This window comes from Colias eurytheme, chromosome 10 (assembly GCF_061535395.1).
Source record: "Colias eurytheme isolate Ceu_HAF_F1 chromosome 10, ilColEury1 Martin Lab GWU primary, whole genome shotgun sequence".
NCBI lineage: Eukaryota > Metazoa > Arthropoda > Insecta > Lepidoptera > Pieridae > Colias > Colias eurytheme.
Genome location: NC_142989.1, coordinates 1,095,013 through 1,118,336, shown reverse-complemented (window position 1 = coordinate 1,118,336; position 23,324 = coordinate 1,095,013). Strand labels below are relative to the sequence as shown.

The 23,324-nt window shown below is 39.4% G+C and overlaps 2 protein-coding genes across 2 annotated transcripts in view; one reads left to right on the top strand and one right to left on the bottom strand.

Moving 5' to 3' along the window:
- Amph (amphiphysin) overlaps positions 1 to 3,663 on the bottom strand; it is a 45,055-nt gene extending 41,392 nt beyond the window's left edge. The window contains exon 1 of the mRNA XM_090106035.1: positions 3,419 to 3,663. Within this exon, the coding sequence (XP_089962161.1) occupies positions 3,419 to 3,487 (69 nt within the window). The 5' untranslated portion in view covers positions 3,488 to 3,663. The remainder of the gene's footprint in view (positions 1 to 3,418) is intronic.
- A 518-nt stretch (positions 3,664 to 4,181) lies between these two features.
- On the top strand, positions 4,182 to 22,609 carry LOC149904983 (uncharacterized). The gene is made up of 17 exons (XM_090106520.1): positions 4,182 to 4,328; positions 4,426 to 4,602; positions 4,823 to 5,053; positions 5,712 to 5,941; positions 6,592 to 6,756; positions 7,281 to 7,359; positions 8,133 to 8,336; positions 9,086 to 9,270; positions 15,974 to 16,177; positions 17,835 to 17,920; positions 18,047 to 18,117; positions 18,655 to 18,884; positions 19,549 to 19,713; positions 20,068 to 20,146; positions 21,242 to 21,445; positions 21,672 to 21,827; positions 22,471 to 22,609. Exons 1-16 carry the CDS (start codon positions 4,326 to 4,328, stop codon positions 21,822 to 21,824), a joined length of 2,466 nt encoding a protein of 821 aa, XP_089962646.1. The 5' UTR covers positions 4,182 to 4,325; the 3' UTR covers positions 21,825 to 21,827; positions 22,471 to 22,609.
- Positions 22,610 to 23,324: the final 715 nt, after the last annotated feature.

Here is a 23,324-nt window from a genome sequence, read left to right as displayed (position 1 = left end):
CTAAATTCTTCGATCATTCTGTAAGATTCTATCCGGTAATCGAAGACTGGACAAATTAGTACTTACATAATTTTAAGAGTTCGCTATAATAATTTTCTATTAACAAATATTATCCAAAAGTCGGCAAGTAAAAATGTCGAAAAGAGCTAGACGCGTAGGTGATCGCCGGCCACTTGATAAACACGATGATATCACAAACCGGTTTCCACCGGCCCCGTTATGGTGACGAGAAATTCCTTCTGACCATTAGATTTCTTAACTTTCTTCTTGTTTTCGGGTTCTGCCACTTATACACAACCTTATGCGGCGATTACACCTAACGAGTACAGTGGCGAGTCAGTGTCCTCGGCCGAGTGCTCGGTTGGTATAAACACTTCAACGAGTGCTCGGCCGAGTACTCGGCCGAGAAGAGCGGCGAGACAGTCACTAGAATCCCAATTTGTTTACTCGGCCGAGTACCCACTCGCTATCCCGCTCGGCAGGTATAAACACGCACTCGTCGCGTCACTCGGCCACTCGCCACTCGTTCGTTTCGTCATTGTATTTTTTCAAAGAATTATTATTTTTATTTATTATTTCTAATAAATCCCACAATTCGTTAATAATATCTGGTAACAGCCGATTTAAAACCCGTTTAAATTCTTTTTTTTTTCGATCCATTGCAGACGTCCGCGTCGTGATCAAAACTGAACTGACTCGCCACTAGTGAAATACGTGTAAACACCCACTCGGTTCGGCAACTGTCTCGGCCGAGAGCGTATTTACTGACTCGCCACTGTACTCGTTAGGTGTAATCAGCGCATTACATGCAAGAAATGAGTGATAACTCAATGATGGAATGCTTTTGGTATAAGTAGTTTCCCCGCCAAAAAATGGTGGCTTTGCAATATAGCTACTATATTATGTATATTTTACTAGTTAATCTATGTTTTAGATTTGGATTTTTAATCTAAACATTACATTTAAAAAGGTTAATACATATTCTTGTAATCTTGTGCATCTTCACTTTAAATATTTATTTGTGAGATAATTTGTCAGACTTTATTATCTGCATCATTCTATTATGCACTACACCTAGCACACACACACTCACATGCAAGTACATAACAAATGACCTTAGTAAGACTACTTTCAAAGTTAAATATTATGAATAGACATCGGATTATATGCACTAACAAAATGCCAAAATATGCATGCAAATATGCACTAAAAAAGGCCGAAATATGCACTAAAAACGACTGATATGCCTAAAATATGCACAATACAAAATCAAAAAACCTTTATTATTTTTAAAGATTGTACAAAAACAGTGAAATTTTCTTGAAATTAAGTATAGTTTTTGTGACAATATACAATTAAGTAAGCATTTTTACCAAATTTTCGAGCGCAAATTTGTGAGCGCAATTTTGGGTAATCTAACCCTATTTTGAATGGCTCAAAATTAACTTAAAATGGAGCCCATTTTGTAATTTTTTGCCATTTTACCATGCCAAAATAGGGTTTGTTTACTCGCTGAGCGCTCTGATTGGCTAATAAAGGTTAGTCGACCAATCAAAACTCCCGCTACTTAACGAAATATGCACGATTGGGGAAAAAGGCTAAAATATGCATTAACGCCGTAATTAGAGAGTTTGCATATGCAAATATGCAAATGCATTAAATCCGATGTCTAATTATGAAGTATTTCCATCCACATATCTATTAATATAAACATTCATTAACTGTATACTTAAACAAATGTGTGGGATTGAATTCTAAGTCAAGATTTCCTCAACAAATTTGCAATAATATAAACATTATAGCAACATTACCATATTTAAACAGCTATAAAATTTTATTTAATAACTTGAGGCCTTATATTATTTAAGATCTTACATAAATGGAAGTTCATTATATATGTGCTTAATATTTTGTAATTTATATTGCTCGAAATAAAATTTATTTAGATATTAAACTGGTTTTGAAAATACATATAACTTTTGTTTTCTTTTTAAGTTTATAGGTTGGGTGGTTTATATAATAATTCATTGTCTCTAAGATTATGCTTATATTTTTTTCTTGTTTTATAAAATTTTCTTTATTTGAGTAGTTCAATTTTTACCCTACAACTGCACACAAAAATATTTAACACATAATTATGTTGAGTAAGGTAAATTTGTACTAACTTAAATATTGTAATTCAGTTGAAGCTATTTTTGATAAAAATAGCATTGTTGCAGTGTAGCAAAAAGAGATAAATGGATTCAATGTCATTATGACTTGAAATCAACTCATTTTTTGCAGCTACTAACGGAGATCATATACCGTTTATCACAAATAATTGGTAATCTTGTAACTATTGTGTGACCGTCAACGTTTTTTTGTGAGAATGCTAACATTAAATGCAAAAAATTGTTTAGTCATTAGATAATGACATACCTTCCTATGTTTTTATTAAAATTATACTCAGAAAATAATCTGTTTATTTCATGTTAGGTAAGATTTGCCTGGTTTTCAAATATATAAAACAACTGCATGTTTAGCTCTGCATAAAATTATGATAGTTAAGATTTTAAAGAAAGATAGTTAATTTTTCTTTAGTTTCAATGTGATTATTTTTGTTCCTATATAGTTCAGCTTAACCTTTTATTTATCCATGTGCTCTCTCTTTATATTTAACATGCAATTGGCAGTGTTTGCACCGGCCTATGGGCTTCTTGCCAAATAGGGTCAACATCCTACTATGTATGCCAAATATTAGCCAAATTTTACAATTTGTAATAATTTTTTTATCCCATTTTATATAATGATAGAAATGTTTATATTACTAAATGTATCTGCAGCTTCTTGCCCCAAATAAATATTAACAAGTCACAAAAAAATGTGTGTTAAATAAAAATAGACGAAATAGAAATAACTTTAGTATGAACTATGTCTGTCTGTTACACTGACTAATGCTATCAGAACTATAAATAAAATTGGCATTAATATAACAATTTTCTCGCATTTGATGTTTTAGATCTTGATGCAATAACTGTGTCAAACTTTATTTTAATTTCTTAAAAAATCGTGACATCTCAATTTCAGTCCAAATTTATCACAACCGGTGCGTACTATAAATAGGCAGCTGCGTACCCTGGAAACCAGCTCATCTAAACTAAAGCACTATAAACGATACGTCAAGTGACAAAGAAGTCAGCTGAGTGTGTAAACAAGGATTACGTCGCGTATTTTACTTCGATACGATTCTTCATTCTACAGGTTATCAACAGGTGAAATTCGACCTTTAGTGAAATTGCGTACGGGTTTTATAACTCGGAGATCCGGTAGCATTTCATGCCCAACGCAAGTTCTCTCAGAAGCACACTTTCACATCATTTGCAGATGAAAATATTGAACACAATCACCTGACACAGTAGTAAGATAAAACGATAAATACCTTTTCCTTTGCCCGTCCGGCGTGTTTTTGCACTGTTTTCGCTATTAACGCACCTTTACTTTCTGCCATTTTATCACTATTTCATTACCAATCGTCTTTATTTTTATGCACTATCAAACTGCAACTGTTTTGGTTGCAGTGTCCTGTCACACGTCAAAATCCAGAGGCTGTAAAATTGTGAACACTCAACACTGACTTGACGCGAGTTTCCACTCTGACGGCGGAGAGCTGAAGACCGATTGTGACAAATTCTTGTATATAGTTTCTAATATTGTCACTAGATGGCGCTCCAATATTTAAAGTTGTCACATAAAGCAAACTAGATGGCAGTGTGGCATAGAATTCTAATGATAAAAATTAATTAATGAATTGCGTATGCCTTTTTATAAAATTATAATGGTATTTATCGTAAATATATTAAATAAAACATATATTCTGTGTTTTAGATTAATATAATAAAAACGATTATTGTTTTAGAACGAAAATAATAATGTTGCCATTTAACATATTTTGCCATATTCTAAGTAATTTATACAACAAATCGTAACATGCCTCATACTTATCGAATTATAAAAGGATCTTCGTCTAAAGTTTACATAATTAAAGTTGGGTTTTTGCATGAAAAAGGAGTTGTTTTTTAGTAAATTTGTTCGGATTTTATTTTTACCTAATTTTTTTAAGGTATCACATAAAATACACACTGTACATATTATAACTAATAGTAAGTGCAAATTTTCATCTGTGAATGTGGCAAGACAATACCAAATTAGACATTTGTTTTTGTTTTGAATTTTCAATTTTCAAAAACGTTCTGTTTTCTGTTTTAATTTCATCGAGTCTTTTGCTAGATTATTATCAAATATATTGTTATTAATTCCTAATTTTCATTCCATCTGATGCTGTAATCATGGTAAAATAGGGCATTATTATTTTAAATATTTATTTGCGTCACCGAGGAAGAAATATTCAACTTGCAGTACATAACGTAACTTTGATTTTCTTCGCAGGAGGCTAAAACAGAATTACAGAAAAATGCGATTGCCGAAGCTCGTCGTAAAGAACTTGAAGCTTTCCAGCGAGCTCTAGATATACAATGGTTGAACAGCCGTATGGAGGACGGCAGGATGGGCCGCTGTCTTGCGCTCATACAGAAAGAAGCAGAAATGGAAAAAGATTTTCAAGAGGTGAATACAGAAATATTGTATAATATATTCTATACAAATATGGCTTTGTCATAATCTTTTACCATTTGCTAGTTTTGAATTTGAATGAAAATATCTTTGAAGGCAGGAATGTATGTATATAGAAAGACGAATCTATCCTATTATGTACAATAAATGTTTACTAGTTTTCAAAGGAAGTTTCAAGACTACAAGTTGATAAATAGTAAATACTATATTGCAGAGAACAGACCACGCAGCAATAGTAAATGCTAGAGCGAACAAAGAAATGGCACTCGGCATCGAAATAGCCAAAGTGCGCCGTGAAGAGGCCTGTGAATTGCTCCGAAGGCATTACTTGCGTGAACGAGATCCAAGCTTAAGGGAGCTTAGCAAGAAATTACATGCTGGTTATGTGCGCAGAGATCTGCAGCAGCAGATACTGCACAATCAGTATAGAAAACTGCAGGATAAGGTCACAAATTTAATATTTTTCTTTATACATTTTATGCATGTAGTTAACTCATGGTTCAATTTCTTTTTTTTTTCTTGCTGTCCTTGGGAAGATTGAATATTTATGTTGGTAAGTTTATTCATTACTAAATTTCTGTCCGCGGCTCCGCCCGCTTTGTCTAAAACCTAATAAAATATATACTAAAACCTTCCTCGAGAACCACTCTATCTATAAAAAAAAAGACGGGTTGCACTCCGGGAGTGCCAGCAGAAATGAAAACTTGATTATTAACGTTGAGCATGTTTGATATTTTGGAATGGTATCCGTCTTACGCTTTTTCGATCAGGTCACGTGTCCTGACGCGAGTTTAAGATTTTATACCCATTACAGAAAAAGTGCTCAATGCTGCTAAAGAAGTTTTCACTTCAAACAACTGCATCAAAATCAGTTGCTAGTTTTAAAGATTTAAGCATACATAGAGACAGAGAAAGCGACTTTGTTTTATACTATGTAGTGATACAATATGTAATAATGGCATAATTCCCATCATATTAAGTTTATTCATTCCTTTTTTGTCCATCGCCAATGTGCACATCTATTTATTATTATTGTTGTATAGTATAATTTCGATGAAGATCTTAATGGTCCAAAAAATAAATTTAAATATAATATATTACAGGTAGAAGAAAACGCAGCGAACAGGATCCTCGCGAAATCCCTCTCAAGTGACATAGAAGCGAGGGAACAAGAAGAAAAGGACAAATTAGAGAAAGACACAAAGTACCGGCTCCAATTACAGCAGCAATTAGTTAATAGACAGCGGCAGAAACAGTGCGAGTTTGAAGAAATGCTCATTGAAAAGAAAATGCTAGAGGATATTGAAAGGACTATAGCTGATGAGGATCAGAGGTTTGTTACTTTATCTGGAACTAGCTTACCGCCCGCGGCTTCGCCCGCTTTGTCTAAAACCTAATAAATAAATTATATACTAAAACCTTCCTCTTGAATCACTCTATCTATTAAAAAAACCGCATCAAAATCCGTTACGAGTTTTAAAGATTTAAGCATACAAAGGGACATAGGGGCAGAGAATGCGACTTTGTTTTATACTATGTAGTGAAGTTCTAGAATGTATTGAAGTGTGATAGATTTTTTAATTTGAAAGAATGTGTAATAATCTATACTTATTTTATAAAGCTGAAGAGTTTGTCTGTTTGAACGTGCTAATCTCGGGAACTACTGGTCCGATTTGAAAAATGCTTTCGGTGTTAGATAGCCCATATATCGAGGAAGGCTATATGTATCATCTTGCTGGACTCTCGCTCACCAACAGGAGCAGAGCACTGCGGGTGAAACCGCGGGCACAGCTAGTATTGAATATACACCGAAAAAGAAAGTATTCAAAAGTATTTTAAATTTTATGCCTTTTTCATTTGATAACTTGAGTCTAGTAAAATTCTTTAAGTTATTGTGTGTTGCACATATATCAATGATTTATAATTACATCATATATGTATCTTCAAAAAAATCAATAAAACAAATATTGTATATTGTTCCAGAGAATTACAACAGAAACGCGAACAAATGGATAAGTGTCGTCGCGAAATGGTCACATTCAAAAAGGCGCGCGAAGCGTGGAAAGAGAAACAAAAGGAAATGCTTGTTATAGAGGAAAGGAATATCGAGAAACAAAGGAAAGACGCGTCTGATAGGAGTTCGGCAATGTAAGTGAGATTATGTTAATTTAATTGAAAATATCTTGGATATCTTACACAAACGATAGCAATGTATTGTAGTAATATTTTTTAATGATTTTTTTTGACGTTCAAATTCCAGTTGAGTCTAGGCTGAATCGCAATAATAATAAAAAAAATGTGTGTGTGTACTAGTGTACACACGTAAGAAGTGAAACTTCTTCATGACCTTATTTTTCAAAAAATAACTTACTCTATGCAACTTTACACAGAAATACATCAAATCACGCGTGGTAGGGTCTAGGGATAAGAAAAAGATGGCGCGTAACGCAAAAATGTCACGTGTAACGAAAAAATGTTACACTCAATTTTTTTCCAACCCCCATAAAGAAGTTTCACTTCAATAGTGTATTTTACATCATAATTCGTAAAGCATGGCACTGCTACATGCCTGATGATAATAGAATTGTTTAAATTGGTCTAGTTACTAGGACATTTAAGTTAGCAAGCAAATAATGTATTAATAAACAATAACAGCATTTCAATGATTTTAGTATAGCAGAAAGAGAAAGAAAGATGAGGGAGAGAGATGAGTTGACTCAGAAAATTGCTGCTAAAATTTTAGCTGAAGAGGTATGTAATTTAATTTTTTTTTTCTACACTCGGTTAAAATTAAAGTATTAGCTAGTTCAATAAAGAAACGAATCTTCAATGGCGGCCAAAGCTGACTTTGACAGATGGTAGGATCAGCAAAAAAGAAAATAAAAATAACGTAAATTGATAATTATTTTATTAATTATTTCAAATTGTTTGTTGACAAACTTTTTTGTTATTGTATTTGTGTATTTATATGAATTATCATATTTACGTATACAGAATGTAATAAAATCCCCATAATACTTGTAATAAGCCAATAAAACTGAACAACTTTTCCCTAAGAACATATTTTGTCAAATTCCAAGAAAACATTATTTACTTTCGCAAATGCATAATTGTCATTGTAAATTTATGATAAAAACTATTATAGGGAAAATCAAATACATTTTAGTGATTTTATTTTTCCATTTTTTTTTTTGCATACCGTACGGCCGTGTGTGAGCGAGAGGGAATGATAAGCGCCGCCATTGAAGATTCGTTTCTTTAAAGAACTGACTAATAGTTGTATACGTAGTATATTATTATTAGTCTGTGCTAATAGTTAAGATTAATCTACAGACATAAGGTTTTTGCAAAAAATGGCGTAAAGGTTTTCATTTTTTATATGTCAAACGAGCTACCTCATATTAAACTTTTACCAACTTTCTATATAAAATTACTTATTTTTTAAAATTCAAAATTCAGAATTTTTATACATATCAATTAACACATATAGGAGAATTTTTAACATCTTACCATTTATTTCTCAGGCAGAACGTTTAGAAAGAGAGAACATTATAAAGTCCCTACAAGAGCAAGAATATTTAGAAAAAAATGTACAAGATGACATCGCAGAGAGAAACAAAATGGAGTTTGTGAAAAAGGACACAAGAGAATCTCTTATCTCACAGATGGAGAATAGAAAGAGACTGCAACAAGCCGAAAAGGAAAAGGAAATGGTTTTTAGGAAAGAGGTAAGAGATTAATTATTGATCATTTTTATATAAAACTAGATTTCCGCCCGCGGCTTCGCCCGCGTTTTCAAAGAAAAACCCGTTCCCGTAGGATTTCCGGGATAAAACCTATCCTATGTCCTTTCTCGGGTATCAAAATATCTCTATACCAAATTTCATGCAAATTGGTTCAGTAGTTTAGGCGTGATTGAGTAACAGACAGACAGACAGAGTTATTTTCGCATTTATAATATTAGTATGGATAATCAACCAAGTAGAGATATAAATTACGGTACCACGAGCAAATCCATTTTTTATAATCGTACCAGCTCCCACGCCACAACTTCTCTAAGAGCGTATACGCACTATGCGGGTAGCCGCATTGCGGGTAGCCGTCCGGCTGACCGCAAGCACAATTATGTACGTAATACATATTCATTTCTATGCGCACTGCGATGCGGCTACCGCAGACCGCACAGTGCGCATAGAAATGAATATTACGTACATAATTGTGCTTGCGGTCAGCCGGACGGCTACCCGCAATGCGGTTACCCGCATAATGCGTATACGCTCTAAGTGTGGGAGCTACAGTTAATAATTTATATTGTATAATAAGTGACAGCAAAATATGATGTTGTTAAATTTTGTTTTGTAACATACTGTGTTTTTGCTGAAATAAATAATTTTTCATTTTCATTTTCAACTTTGAATTAGAATATTATTATGAAAAGAATAGATATCTAATGAATTAAACTGCATTTATCTAACAGACGGAAGCAAAAATAGCCGCCCAAGATGAGAAAGAAAGAGAAAAAGATAGGAAAAAGAAAGAGAAAAGTGAACAGTATTCAAAAGAGTTGCGGAAACAGATTGAAGCTAATGCTAAGAAACGGCAAGTGGAACAAGAGTTAGAGGCTAATAGAGCCAAATATGTATGGGATTGTGATGCTGCCTGGTATGTTAATTATTTATGTCTTTATAATATACTAGCGGTCCGCCCCGGCTTCGCCCGTGGTACCTACATGTTTAAACTATCCTATCTCTCAAGTTGGATCGAACTGCACATGGTGTGCGAATTTTATTATAATCGGTTAAGTGGTTTAGGAGTCCATTGAGGACAAACATTGTGACACGAGATTTATATATATTACTAGCGGTCCGCCCCGGCTTCGCCCGTGGTACATATGAAAAATAGATGTTGGCCGATTCTCAGACTTACCCGATATGCACAGAAAATTTCATGAGAATCGGTCCACCCGTTTCGGAGGAGTATGCAGACTAACATTGTGACACGAGAATTTTATATATAAGATTAAGATAAGATGGATGAAATTTAAAATGTGTGTTTGCTGTTTAAAAAGAACTTTTTTATATGTCGGCGCAACGACGATAAACGACTACCCTCAAACTACTAAATAATTATAACTAGCTAAAGTTTACTTTGATCTTTTTAAATAAGTGGTTGATTCATTAATCAACCACTAATGAAATAATTAAATTAACGAAATAATTAATGTTTGTTAAAAATGGTCAAAATTCATCGTAAAAATCCGAGTGGCAACACTCAAACTAATTCTTGTGAGTCATGGTTTGCTTTAAATACGAGCGCCCGATGGCACAGAGCACATTCGACGATGTCACCGGGCTCTCCTATGGAGACCGGGACAACCGGCCCAACATACGCGGCCATGGTCGCGTCTCCAAAATCTCCTGTGCCCATACCCTCCACCTCCTCCGCTGCCGTTGCGCCCGCCCCAACTAACAAGACTGTGACTGCGACCGACACTGTTGCTCCCGCCGGCACTGCAAGCGCCGCGCCTCCCACCAAACAGCCCAACCGCTACCCTCCGCTCATCGTAGAGACGCTGCCCGACTGGCCAACTCACTTCAAAGAATTAAAGAAGGTCCTCGGGCACACCCCGAACGGACGTCCGTTTGGTAAGGGCGTCCGATTCATGCCAAAGACGGACCAGGAGTTCCGTGTCATCCAGCGCTATCTTACGCAGCTGGAGAGCAACACCGGAATCTCCTGGTTCTGCTACTCGCTACCCGCTGAAAGAAGCGTGAAAGTAGCGATCCGCGGCCTGCCGGCTAACACAGAACCGGCACTTGTGGAGGCAGAGCTGCGCGAGCTCGGGTTCACCCCGGAGCACGTGCGCGCAATCCCAGCTCGCCCGGGTAGGCCGGGCTGTTTGATGTTCGCGCAATTGCAGCGGACTCCGGACCTCATCCCAGGCATTTACGAGGTCAGCGAACTGCTCTGTATGCCTGGGATCATTATCGAGGCATGGCGCGGCAGGAAGGGGCCCGCGCAATGCCATCGCTGCCAACAATTTAGGCACTCCTCCCAAAACTGCCACAGGCCATTAGCCTGTGTGCGGTGTGGTGGGAACCACCCGGCGAAGGAGTGCCAACGTCCGCGTGAGGAACCACCGACGTGCGCCAACTGTGGCGGCGCCCACACGGCCAATAATGCGAATTGTCCGGTCTACCGCAAGGAGATGCGCAACCGCAGGGCCGGCACTATCGCCCGCACTGCTACAAGTGCGCGCGCGCCCGCAGCTGAAGTCGACGCACCTGGCTCGCTCATGGCTGCTGCCAACCAGCCAGGACCGACAGGTAAACGCCGCCGTAGGCGTGGCAAGCGCACCCGCACCCAACCGCGGCAAGCAGCACCGCCAGTTGCGAAGCCCACCGCGCCGCTCAATGCACCACCTGCACCAGCCACTGTACCGCCTGTTGCATCTACCGCCAGGCCGCGCCCTGCACCGCAAGTCGCGCCGCAGCCAACCAAGACGTCCAAGCCCACCGTGGTCGCTGCCCCCGCACGGGGGACGAAGGCGAAGCGAGTGATGCCGCTGGACCCTCGATTGACTAAGGTCATCAGCACCCTTAATCAGGTACTGGTGGCCATCCAGGAACAGCGTGACCCAATACCGCTGATCCTGGGCTGTATCGCGGAGCTCTGCGCCTCTTATGGCTGAGCTTCGCATTGCTTTTTGGAACGCCGACGGGCTCTCAGCGCAAAAAGCCCGTCTCTTCAAAACCCTGCTCTCCCAGCGTCAAGTGGACATCGGCCTGGTTAACGAGACGCACCTCAGACCAGTAGACAAGTTGAAGGTTTCCGGATACTATGTCTACCGGGAGGACCACACCTCGCCAATCGGGACTGCTTATAGGGGATTAGTAGTCCTGGTCCGTCGGAATCTCATCCACCAACTGCTGCCAGTACCTCAGTTGCAATCGTCGTACGCCCTCGGCGTAGAAATCTGTGTAGATCGCCAGCCCATCCGTGTGTTCGCCTTTTACAAGCCGCCGCAGAATCGACTCGCAGTGGCTGATGTCCGAACCTTGCTGGACTCACCGCTGCCCACGATCCTCGCTGGCGACTTCAATGCGAAACACACGGCGTGGAACTCCAACACCGTAAGCCCGGACGGCAGACGCCTCCTGGACGACGCAGACCGCCACGGCTACGAAGTGCTAGGACCAGAGGTCCCAACGCACTACCCGTACTGTGCAGCACACACTCCGGACGTCATCGACATAGCAGTTGCTCGTGGCCTCGTCGCCGCACCGTCGCTTGACGTCCTGGATGACCACCTCATTTCCGACCACCAAGCCGTCCTCATGACGCTGACACTGACTCCTATGACAACATCACTGCCTTCTCCGAAACATCGCCAGGACTGGAGAATCTTCGCCGTACACATGGCTGGACATTCTCCGTCCTTTAGAGTCGAGAGCCCTGCAGACGTCGATCGACTCGCCACGGACTTCAGCGCAGTCTTGTCCAACGCGCTTCGCGAGTCCAGACTCGACGCTGCATCCACTCGCAAGAAACCCCAGCTCCCTGCCTACATACAAGCGATGTTAGAGGAGAAGAGGAAGCTGCGAAGATTATGGCAAAACCTGCGATGCCCGACCATGAAGACGCGGCTGAACGCTCTGGCAGCCAAGATTTCAGACGCACTGGAAACGGTAGCAGTCGAATCTTGGCACACCGCCATCGAGCGAGCTGGCGATGACTGGTCCGGCATGCACCGCCTTTGCCGCCAGCTCTCCAGGAAGCCCTCTCCGATTAGACCCCTCATGGCCGGTGACGGAACCCCACGTTACCGCGCCGAGGATCGAGCGGAGATTTTTGCAGACTTCCTGGAGACGCAGTTTACGCCTAACCGGACTGCGAATGTGCAGCACGTAGAGACTATCGAGCGACATGTGATGGACTACTTAGAATTGCCGATACCGCCGACAGAAGATCCCGTCGTGTTCTCCCCTGGTCGAGTCCAAAGGATGATTCGACGAACTAAACTGCGCAAAGCCCCCGGTCCCGACCGAGTCACCAACGAAGCGCTGCGTCACCTACCCCCGCGAGCCATCGCGACGCTGACGCGGCTCTTCAATGGAATCCTCCGTACCGGGCACTTTCCATCCCCGTGGAAGCTCGGCCGAGTCATCCTGATTCCCAAGCAAGGCAAGAACATCATGCTGCCTGAGAGCTATCGCCCCATCACTCTTCTGTCCTCTATCTCGAAAGTCTTTGAGAAACTACTGCTGCTGCATATTACGCCCCACCTTCAGCCACGCGACGAACAGTTCGGTTTCCGCGCCGAACACTCCACCACTTTACAAGTGACGAGAGTACTGCACCACCTCGCTACCGCCTATAACAAGCGAGAACAATCAGTTGCAGTATTCCTTGATATGGAGAAGGCGTTCGATCGCGTTTGGCACACCGGACTCATCTACAAGCTGTCCACGTCCACTACTCCACGTCGAGTAGTTAAGACTGTGGCCACCTTCCTGCAAGACAGGCGTTTTCAAGTGGCGGTTGAAGATGCTTTGTCCTCAGAGCGCCCCATCCGAGCCGGTGTGCCCCAGGGAAGCTGCCTGTCGCCCGTCTGCTATAGCAGATACACGGACGACATTCCAGTCGCTGGCGGAGCCATTTTAGCGTTGTATGCCGACGACGCTGCGTTCATTACCACCTCGCTGAACGCCAAGCACGCATCGGTAAAGATGCAGCGAGCACTGGATGCACTTCCCTCATGGCTGGAGGACTGGAGACTCAAGGTCAACGTGGGTAAAACTCAGGCGATTTCCATCGGGCGGGCGCGCCTTTTGCCGCCCCCGGTGTCTCTCATGGGCGAGAACGTCGAATGGTCACCGACGGCCAAGTACCTTGGTGTGACCATTGACAAGACACTCTCGATGCGGCCCCATGTGAAAAACGTGGTCGCCCAGACGCGAGCTGTGCGGAATATACTCCGCCCCATGCTGGCGTCTCACCTGCCTCTCCGTACGAAGCTGTGCATATACAAGGCGTACATTCGCACGCGACTTACCTACGCGGCCCCTGCGTGGTTCGCGCTGACCAACGAGACGGACCGCAAGTCTCTGCGAGCGCAGCAGTCGCTAGCGCTCCGCACCATCTCCGGAGCACCACGCTTCGTACGGAATCAGGTCATCTCCAGGGACCTGCGCATGGAGAGCCTGGACGACTTCGTTCGCCGCCTGAGTTCCTCAATGTTCGCGCGCGCCGACGGAGCGCGATCCCAGCATTTGCACGGCATCGCGCCATACCATCGACGACCGCCGGACAAAAGAGGCCTACCACGTGACCTAATCTCCTAGGACACGACCGCTTCCTCGCCGCTGGCTGACGGGCGCTCACCGGCACACTGCCGGCGAGCTCGACCTCGCTGAGCGGCGGGCGAAGCACACACGGACATTCCCCCCTGCAGCAGGCGCAGATCGCTCGCGATACCCCGCGGACTCGATCGCACTGCAGCAGGATTCCTCCCGGACATGACACCTTGGACCATCCGGTCCCACCCAGTGCCCCGCCTGTAGTAGCAGGCGGCGTTGCTATCACTGAAAGGGGCCATCGCCCCGAACAGTTACCCCGAAGCCTGTGAAGGCTTGCGTGGAAGACCCGAGTAGTACAGAGCACATTCACTCGCCGGCCGTCGGAGCGTTCGGAGCTCTCTCTATAATTTAGACGTAGATTAAAAAGGCAGTAAAATACCTACGGGCGTTCTACTCCGAGTATGAGCTTCTGCTCTGATGATGTTGACGTCAGAATTGCTGACGTCACTCTTTTTAAAAATAGCCTTTGGGCCCCTTCTTCCGTCATCAGAAGTTGGATAGAATTCAAGCTCTCTCTCTTTAAATGTTAAACGTTTACGTAGTTTTGTAACGGCATACTGGCGTTTGTGTTTTTTCGTGCGTTGTGTAAAGTAAAAGTTTGTTGCGTGGATTATTGTAACGGGAGTGTAGTTCATCGAAGGAATTGTGTGTGTTATCTGAGCTGCGCCTCTCTTTGTGATAAGCATAAATCTACGAGAACCTCCGAGAAATCTACGAGAACCTTCGAGAAATCTGCCTATATCACATATGAGTAGGTGTTGATCACATGATACGCGAACGGACTGTCCCTGTCATGTGGAGTGTTCAGTATTCTGAAAGGTCAGTGTGGCCGAGGCAGTGTGTTTTTGAAATCCCGAGATGAACTACCGTAGTGTTGTAATACGAGAAAAGGCGTACGAGGACGTACGATTGTCAATATGGCCGTGTTAGACTTAAAATCTACGAGAACCTCCGAGAAATCTACGAGAACCTTCGAGACTCTCCGAGAACCGACACAAAATACGCCGAGAATCGTTCTCTTCTTCTTTGTCGATTCACTCTTGGCAGAGTGGTCGTGGTCACGTTGAGACATCCACATCGGTAGTGGAGGCGGACACAGCTTTCCGCACGATCTCCCGCCATGTCTTCCTGTTACTAGACTGTCTGGTGCAGTCTGATACACAAATTCCTATAGCAGATTTCACTTGGTCGGTCCAGCGCATAAGTGACCTGCTTTTACAACGAGACATTTACAACGAGGCTGGTGCAGAGCGCGCACCGCCTGTCAGTATGGCCGTGTCGGCGCAACGACGATAAACGACTACCCTCAAACTACTAAATAATTATAACTAGCTAAAGTTTACTTTGATCTTTTTAAATAAGTGGTTGATTCATTAATCAACCACTAATGAAATAATTAAATTAACGAAATAATTAATGTTTGTTAAAAATGGTCAAAATTCATCGTAAAAATCCGAGTGGCAACACTCAAACTAATTCTTGTGAGTCATGGTTTGCTTTAAATACGAGCGCCCGATGGCACAGAGCACATTCACTCGCCGGCCGTCGGAGCGTTCGGAGCTCTCTCTATAATTTAGACGTAGATTAAAAAGGCAGTAAAATACCTACGGGCGTTCTACTCAGAGTATGAGCTTCTGCTCTGATGATGTTGACGTCAGAATTGCTGACGTCACTCTTTTTAAAAATAGCCTTTGGGCCCCTTCTTCCGTCATATATTTTAATGTTAAAAAGTCATTGGACAGAGATTTATTAATGTTTATTTCGTTAAAATGCAGGTTTACTTGCTTTTTTTATGGTCTGAGAACTCTCAAATCACGAAGTTTGCATACAATTTTAGCAATTGCAGAAATTTATTACACAAACAGTATTAAAGGCATTTTACTTTTACGAAGTACAGAAGTTCTATTAATTTTATTAATATCTGAAATGCTGCTTTTTCAATAAAAAAATTACTTCCATATAAAACTGTTTATGTAAAATTCACATATCTATTTATTATGTTTTAGGCGTAAAGAAGTATCCGAAGAACGGAAGAAAATTATTAAAGAGCATGTGCCCAAAGTGCTTGGTTATTTGCAAGCGGGAGTATTGAAGGAACAAGATGTGTCACAGATAAAAGAAGTTATAGACCTCAATCTGGACCTTTCTAAACCAAAACCTACACGACGACCTAAATGTAACGCACAGTGTCGAATTATTAGAGATTATTAGTTATGAAACTGTGATATTTTATTGTAATTAAATTTTAGTGCATGTATTAATTTGCCAAAGATGTTTATGAAATTGATAACAGGAGAAAGTGTTTTTTATGTAATCTATTTTGGATGAAAAATAATCAATGGAATAAATTATTGTTGTTGTAATAAATAAAGCTTTTCAGTGTTTTCATTATTTATATCTGTAGCTAGCTGCTAGAATAATGTATAAACTTAGGTTATAGATTGATGTAGAATTATTGAGAACTAGCGGTCAGCCCCGGCTTCGCCCGTGGTACATGTTTACGTTTTCTCTACATAAGAACCATCCTCGTACTTCAAGGAATATAATAAAAAAAGAATTATCGAAATCGGTTCAGCCGTTCTCGAGTTATGCGCTTACCAACACATTTTGCGATTCATTTTTATATATAAGAAGATTATGAAGTAACTACCTACCTACATAATTTAAATTTCATCTATAGCAATAATAGAATTGTAGTGTGTTTCTAATATTAAAATAACCGCTTTTAATGTATGTACACACTACACACGTAGACAGAGAAACTACACATACCTATAGCAAAACAGTATATTTTTACATCTTTTGTCTGTCTATTTGTTCCGGCTAATCTCTGGAACGGTGGGACCGATCTTAACAGGACTTTCACTGACAGATAGTTGATGTTTTAAAGAGTAAAAACTCAATTACGCAGGTGAAACCGCGGAACGCAGCTAGTTTAAAATAAAACGTTGCATTAAGGTTGCATCTAATGCATCTATCTAATATAATAAAAATGAATCGCAAAATGTGTTGGTAAGCGCATAACTCGAGAACGGCTGAACCGATTTCGATAATACTTTTTTTATTATATTTCTTGAAGTACGAGGATGGTTCTTATGTAGAGAAAACGTAAACATGTACCACGGGCGAAGCCGGGGCGGACCGCTAGTCTAATATAATATTCGAACCACAATTCGAACATTGTCCTTATTTCTATGGTTGCCTGGAAAAGATTACTTTTAAGGAATAAGGCCGCCTGTTGTACACTTTTCAAGTTTATGTGTTCATTTCATTTCGATTCCTGATAAATTTATAATGAAGTATCATAAATAAAATATTTTAATGAAAGGCGAATCGTCAACGTAGCACGGAGCAATGACCGAATGAAATAAAGAGCATCCCGAACTATCGGGCACTAGCGTATTTTATTATTATTTATTGTTGTAGTTATTTTTTATTATTAACTGTGATTATTAAATAGTATATTGCCTGCTCTGGCATTCCGTTGATGCACTATAAACTATTCCACTATGCTGTCTGCAAAGTAAAGCCAGCATTGTATTCGAAAAATGATAAAGACCATGTTTATCAATGGAAAATTTATAGTTGATTACAATGGCCATTACCATAATATTACCCACGTCGCATTGCGTAGGTATCCGCCTACTACGTTCGAGCGAGCGAGCACGAGCAACTTTGTCTCCGCAACTATTTTGTCTCCGCAACTATTTTGTCTCTCCACCCATGGGCTAGTATGAAAGTGCGCGTAGCGACGCAACTCCCCATACAAATTGATGGGAGAGACAAAATAGTTGCGGAGACAAAGTTGCTCGTGCGCGCTAGCTCTTCAAGTTTAGTATTTGTTCTCTGTGGACATGTAACTGTCAGTTGTCTTTTTCCGTCTGTTTTCAATTTACCGGCAATCATTTTCAAGGCTGCAAGCTTGGGCCCTGTGTCGCAGTATTTGGTGTCTGGTACAGTTGTTACCTTTATTGATCCAAAACCTTGAAATTTGGTGCAATCTTCGTTTTTTTTCGCAAAACGTTGAAGCATCGCACGGAAAATATTTATATTTAACATTAACAAGTAAGAAAAAAAAGCACTGATGCAGAACTACGAATCTGGAGACTGCAGTTATGTGCAGGACAAGGAACGTAGGCGGCAAGATAGAGTAAGTATAAGAATTAAATTAACACCTACTAGATAAAATATCCTTGTTTGGATTTATTTTGTTGTTGCAATAGTATTGAATTAGCTCAATGACCATCTGTTCTATAACTATCCCTATTGTACCTTTATATGCTTAAAATCTATAATTAGGTCTTGACTAATTCTCGAAGCGAATATTGTCTTCCAAATTAGGCATACGATATACGTGACAACTGGAGTTTTCTTGGTTGATTTCTCTTTTAAAGATCTAGGTCATCCAAGTAATGACTTAAATCATGCGAAAGTAAGTAAAATACCTATAAAACTACAAAATACGTGTATAACGTACCTAATTCGTTACAACATATAGGTACCTAGGTACATTTTACATTTTATGTTACATCAATCATGATCTGGTGATAAATGAACACATGGCATAGAATATATAGCATAAGTGTCCCCCAAATATCCTTTGTTTAAGTTGGTTTTAAGTTTATTAATTAATCAACATGCTTCTAATAAACTCATTTTAAATTTAACTTTTACCACTTGGCTACAGTCAGATGATGTAACATTACACAAGAATCTCCATGACTCGTTCAATGAAAGTGACGAGTCCCATGATCGTTATGAGCAAGCTCAAATGGATAAAGACACGAAGTATCGTAATGACTTAAAGCAGCAGTGTCAGGATAATGCAGAGATGAGACATCAGATTCGTGTGGAGTCTTCAGCGATGCAGCAAGTGAGACAAGAAATTGGTGCAGTTATGGCTGATCAGAACCAAAGGTGTGTATTACTTGAGTCTAAGGCAAATTGTGGTTTAGGCTCTGACTTTATTGGTCTAGCAGTTAATAATATCAGAATGTTCCAGAATTAAGGATGGGCATAGAATTTTTATTAGTTATTTGATAACTATTATACATTATATTATTACAATATGATTTGTTTATAATATCTAGTTAAGGTAAAATAAATAAACAAATTGTGAGCTTATAATCTAGTGACTGGTGCCTGAAATAGGTTTCTAAATAACTTGGGGTTCTTTAGATCTTTACAACATAACATATACATACATAGTAAACATGATGATGTAATGTATAAATATAACATATTGTCATAAATAAGCAAACAATTCTCACATATTTGACGAAGCGGTTGGCGCAGTGGTAAAGTAACTGCCTACTGAGCCGACGGTCCCGGGTTCCGTCCCCGGTCAGGGCAAATATTTGTGTGATGAACTCAATTATTTGTTCTTGGGTCGTATCGTCGCCTAGTACCCACAACACAAGCCTTATTATTTTATGAGACTTACGCGCTGCCTACTGCACCACCGAGGCTTAACACAAGCCTTAATTGAGCTTACTGTGGGATTAGGTCGATTTGTGTAATAATGTCCTATAATATTAAATTTATTTATTTATTTATATTTAAACTATTCTTAACTGCACAGATACATTGAACATCAGCAAGAACAATCAGACCAACTGCGTCAAGACATAATCTCGTTCAAGCAAGACTGCGCCGACTTTAAGGACATGCAGAGAGAACTGATCAACATCGAGGAGCGCAGGATTGATGGACAGCGCCATGAGACTTCAGATAGGAGTGATGCTGTGTAAGTATTGTTTTTAACCGACTTCTATTCAATTAGTGATATAAAAATTCTGATTTATAATTAGGTAAATTGTGGATTATAACTTTGTTTTTGCTAATTTCATAGATTTACTCAAGTCCTTTAGTTTTTGAAGAGTTTTAGTTGTGGTTTTGAATCAAAATACAGAATTAAAATATTTGGAGTGTGGAAAGCAGTTTTAGAGCACAAGATTTATTTATAATTTTTCATTGGGAATTTATCTTACAAATAAGTATATTATATTATTTGAAATAAAAAATGAAACACTGTATTATGCTCATGGATACATTTGATTTATGAGTTTTTTTATAGCACTTGATCAAATTTATATTGCAGTATTGCTGAGCGAGAGAGAAAAATCCAAGAAAAGGATGACTATGATGATAAACTGGCTTCAGAATACTATGCTGATGAGGTTATTATATTTATTTTATTCTAGTAATTAGGTTTAAATGTATATTATTGAAAAAAAAACAACTATTTCTATTTCTATTTCTAAATAATTCATGTAAAAATTGTATTAAAGAGTTACTGAATGTGTTCTCAAAAAAAAATAATGAGCTATAACAAAATGATATGTATGTAAATGGTTGCACTGGCACACATTTTGATAAATTAATTTGAACACAAAGTATATTAAGCACTATTAACTTATACTTGCTATAACTTAAATTATAAGTAAATATTTTTAACTAACGGAAATATGATCTAATAGAAAATAGGGTTGAAAGGATGAGTCACGCCGCACGCGCCATCTTGTCGCGACCGGGGTGTTTCCCAGCCGTGCCGGTTCGTGAAGCGTAATTAATAATTATTTATTTACTAGCTTCCCCCCGCGTTTTCAAAGAAAAACCCGCATAGTTCTCGTTCCCGTAGGAATTCCGGGATAAAACCTATCCTATGTGTTAATCATAGAAAGCACTTCAGTTATTTAGTAACTTCATTCCATCCCTTGACACTTCTCAAGTTCTTATATTAATAATTAGTAGTTGTGCTCCGCGGTTTTACCCGCAGTGCTCCCCGTTGGTCTTAGTGAGATGATATTATAGTATAAGTCTTCCTTGATAAATTCAAATTCAAATTGCTTTATTTGCAGAATGTAGAATTACAAAGATGTTTGTAGATACAGATAATATAGATCCTTAAACATTCTGCTCGTAATTGAGCGTGCAAATATATTATAAACTACATTAAATACAATATTATATCCCACAACACTTATAGATCGACATATAAATGGGCTATCATTGAAAGAATTTTTAAAATCGGACCAGTAGCTCCCGGGATAAGCGCGTTCAAGCGTGGTGTTAAAAAAAAAAGACGGGTTGCACTCCGGGAGTGCCGGCAGTAGTGAAAACTTGATTATTAACGTTGAGCATGTTTGATATCCATCCGTCTTACGCTTTTTCGATCAGGTCACGTGAGTTTAAGATTTTATACCCAACGCCGCTAAAGAAGTTTTCACTTCAAAAATTGTTTTCTTTCATTAAATCCATTTGAAACATTCCAGGATGAGCGTCAAGACCGTGAACACGACCTGGACGTGAAGCATGAGCGTGAATACCTCGAGAAGCATCTCCGGGATGACCAGAGGAAGAAGGATGAGCATGATGAGGAGCAGCGGGACCTGAGGGACTGCCTGCTGCTGCAGATGGAGGAGAACAAGCAACACGTGCGCGATGAGAAGAAGCGGGACATGGTGTTCAGCGATGCGGTGAGTGGTGGTGGACAGGAGACCAGGGGCAGTGGACAGGAGGGAGTAGACCGGGGCAGTACCACAGGGGCAGTAGACCAGGGACAGTAGACCAGAGGGAGTAGATCAGAGGCTGTAAATTATTTTGAGTAACTCATCAAACATAGTGCGTTCATTCAAACCTATTACAACGATATTTGTATTTCTATTCTCAGATGAAAACTAACTATTTTTAAATATATTACAGGCGAATGTTCTTATGGCCCACAACGACGAATTGGAGAAAGAGCGTGCCCGCAAGAAGAAGGAAGTCAACGATCAGTACTACGAGGACCTGCGGCAGCAGATTGAGGATAATGCAGTCCGCAGGAAGCGGGAGAAGGAGGAGGATAGAATGTAATGGGTGGGTAAGAATTGTTTTGTATACTAACTAGGTTTTGTCCGCGGCTTCACCCACTTTGAGTAAAACCTATATTACTAAAAAAGAGCCGCTCCAGACTCTGAACAGATTTCGTTAATTCTTTTTTATAATATTCCTTAATGTACGAAGATGATTCTTATGGAGAGAAAACGTAAACATGGACCACGGGCGAAGCCAGGGTTAACCGCTCGTTGTATACTAAAACGTACCTATTGAATCACACTATCTATTAAAAAAAAATTGGTTGTTTGTAAAGTAGGTTTACGATCGAGATGTTTACGTGATAACGTCTTATTGGTTGCAGCGCTCGAGATGAGACGGGAGATCGGTCCGTCTCTCTCTCGTTATATCTGCGATCGCGCTCGTGAGCTTTTGGTGTGACACAAGTTTCTGAACATGTCACCCCACTAAAACGATTTCGAAACGAAAATTGCATCGAAATTCGTTGTGTAGTTTTAAAAATAAAATACATACATATAAACATTACGACAGACGCGGAAAGCGACTTTGCTTTATACTATGTAGTGATTACTATCTGCCTAAGCGTTTGTTCGTTCTGCCCCATTGCCCTTTTGTCATAAACACATGTTGAATTTTTTAACCTTAATATTTTATTTTGTTTCAGGATGTTATCGTGCAGGATAAGGAAAGAAGACTAACATGGATGCTTTTGAAAGACTTGTAATTTAGGAGCTGTATGCCTATACTCGTAGCGAAATGCATTTGCACGTGCTTTTTAATATTATTAAAAATAATAAAATTAATCTTCAAAAGACATAGATATAGAATGTTACAATCCTTTGAAATGTGTGGTCTATTATAGATATTAGTTTCAGTGTGCGGTTTGGTCGCGATTTCTAAATATTGTGTGATTTCTAGCCTATATTCCAATAAAAATTGATCTCTTTTTGCGATGGGTAAAATGGATAAACAAACGAACAAACTTCCGTATTAAATTATAATGCATTAAATGTCAATAGAGATAGCTTTGGTTGGCTTGTTGTCAGAAGTATTTGTGTATGGAAATCAAAACTTAGCAAAGCTGGTTTAAAGACAAGGATAGTAAAGTAAATCATTTTAATTTTTACATTAATAACATAAATGTTAAAAATTTTAATATCTTTAAAATTTTAATGTCAAAACATTTTAGAGACTTTTTAATATGATATAACTTTTAATCTCATAAATTATCACAATTATTATTAACGTTTGTTTAAGGACTAATCATCATAGCTTAGTTCCGTCCAGTGTGAACTATTAATATTGGTAACTTCTCTTTATAAGTTTTTTTAATTATTATCTAAAAGACTCATATTTTCATTTCGTTTCAAATATATAGAATCTTCATCAGTTTTTGTTCATGTTTCATTATTTTAAAATTGTTTGTATGACGATCAAAAATCAGTAAAAGTAGGTTAATATAAAATATATATAATATGTTCTTACCTGAATGTATAAAATGCATATTATGTGTTACAC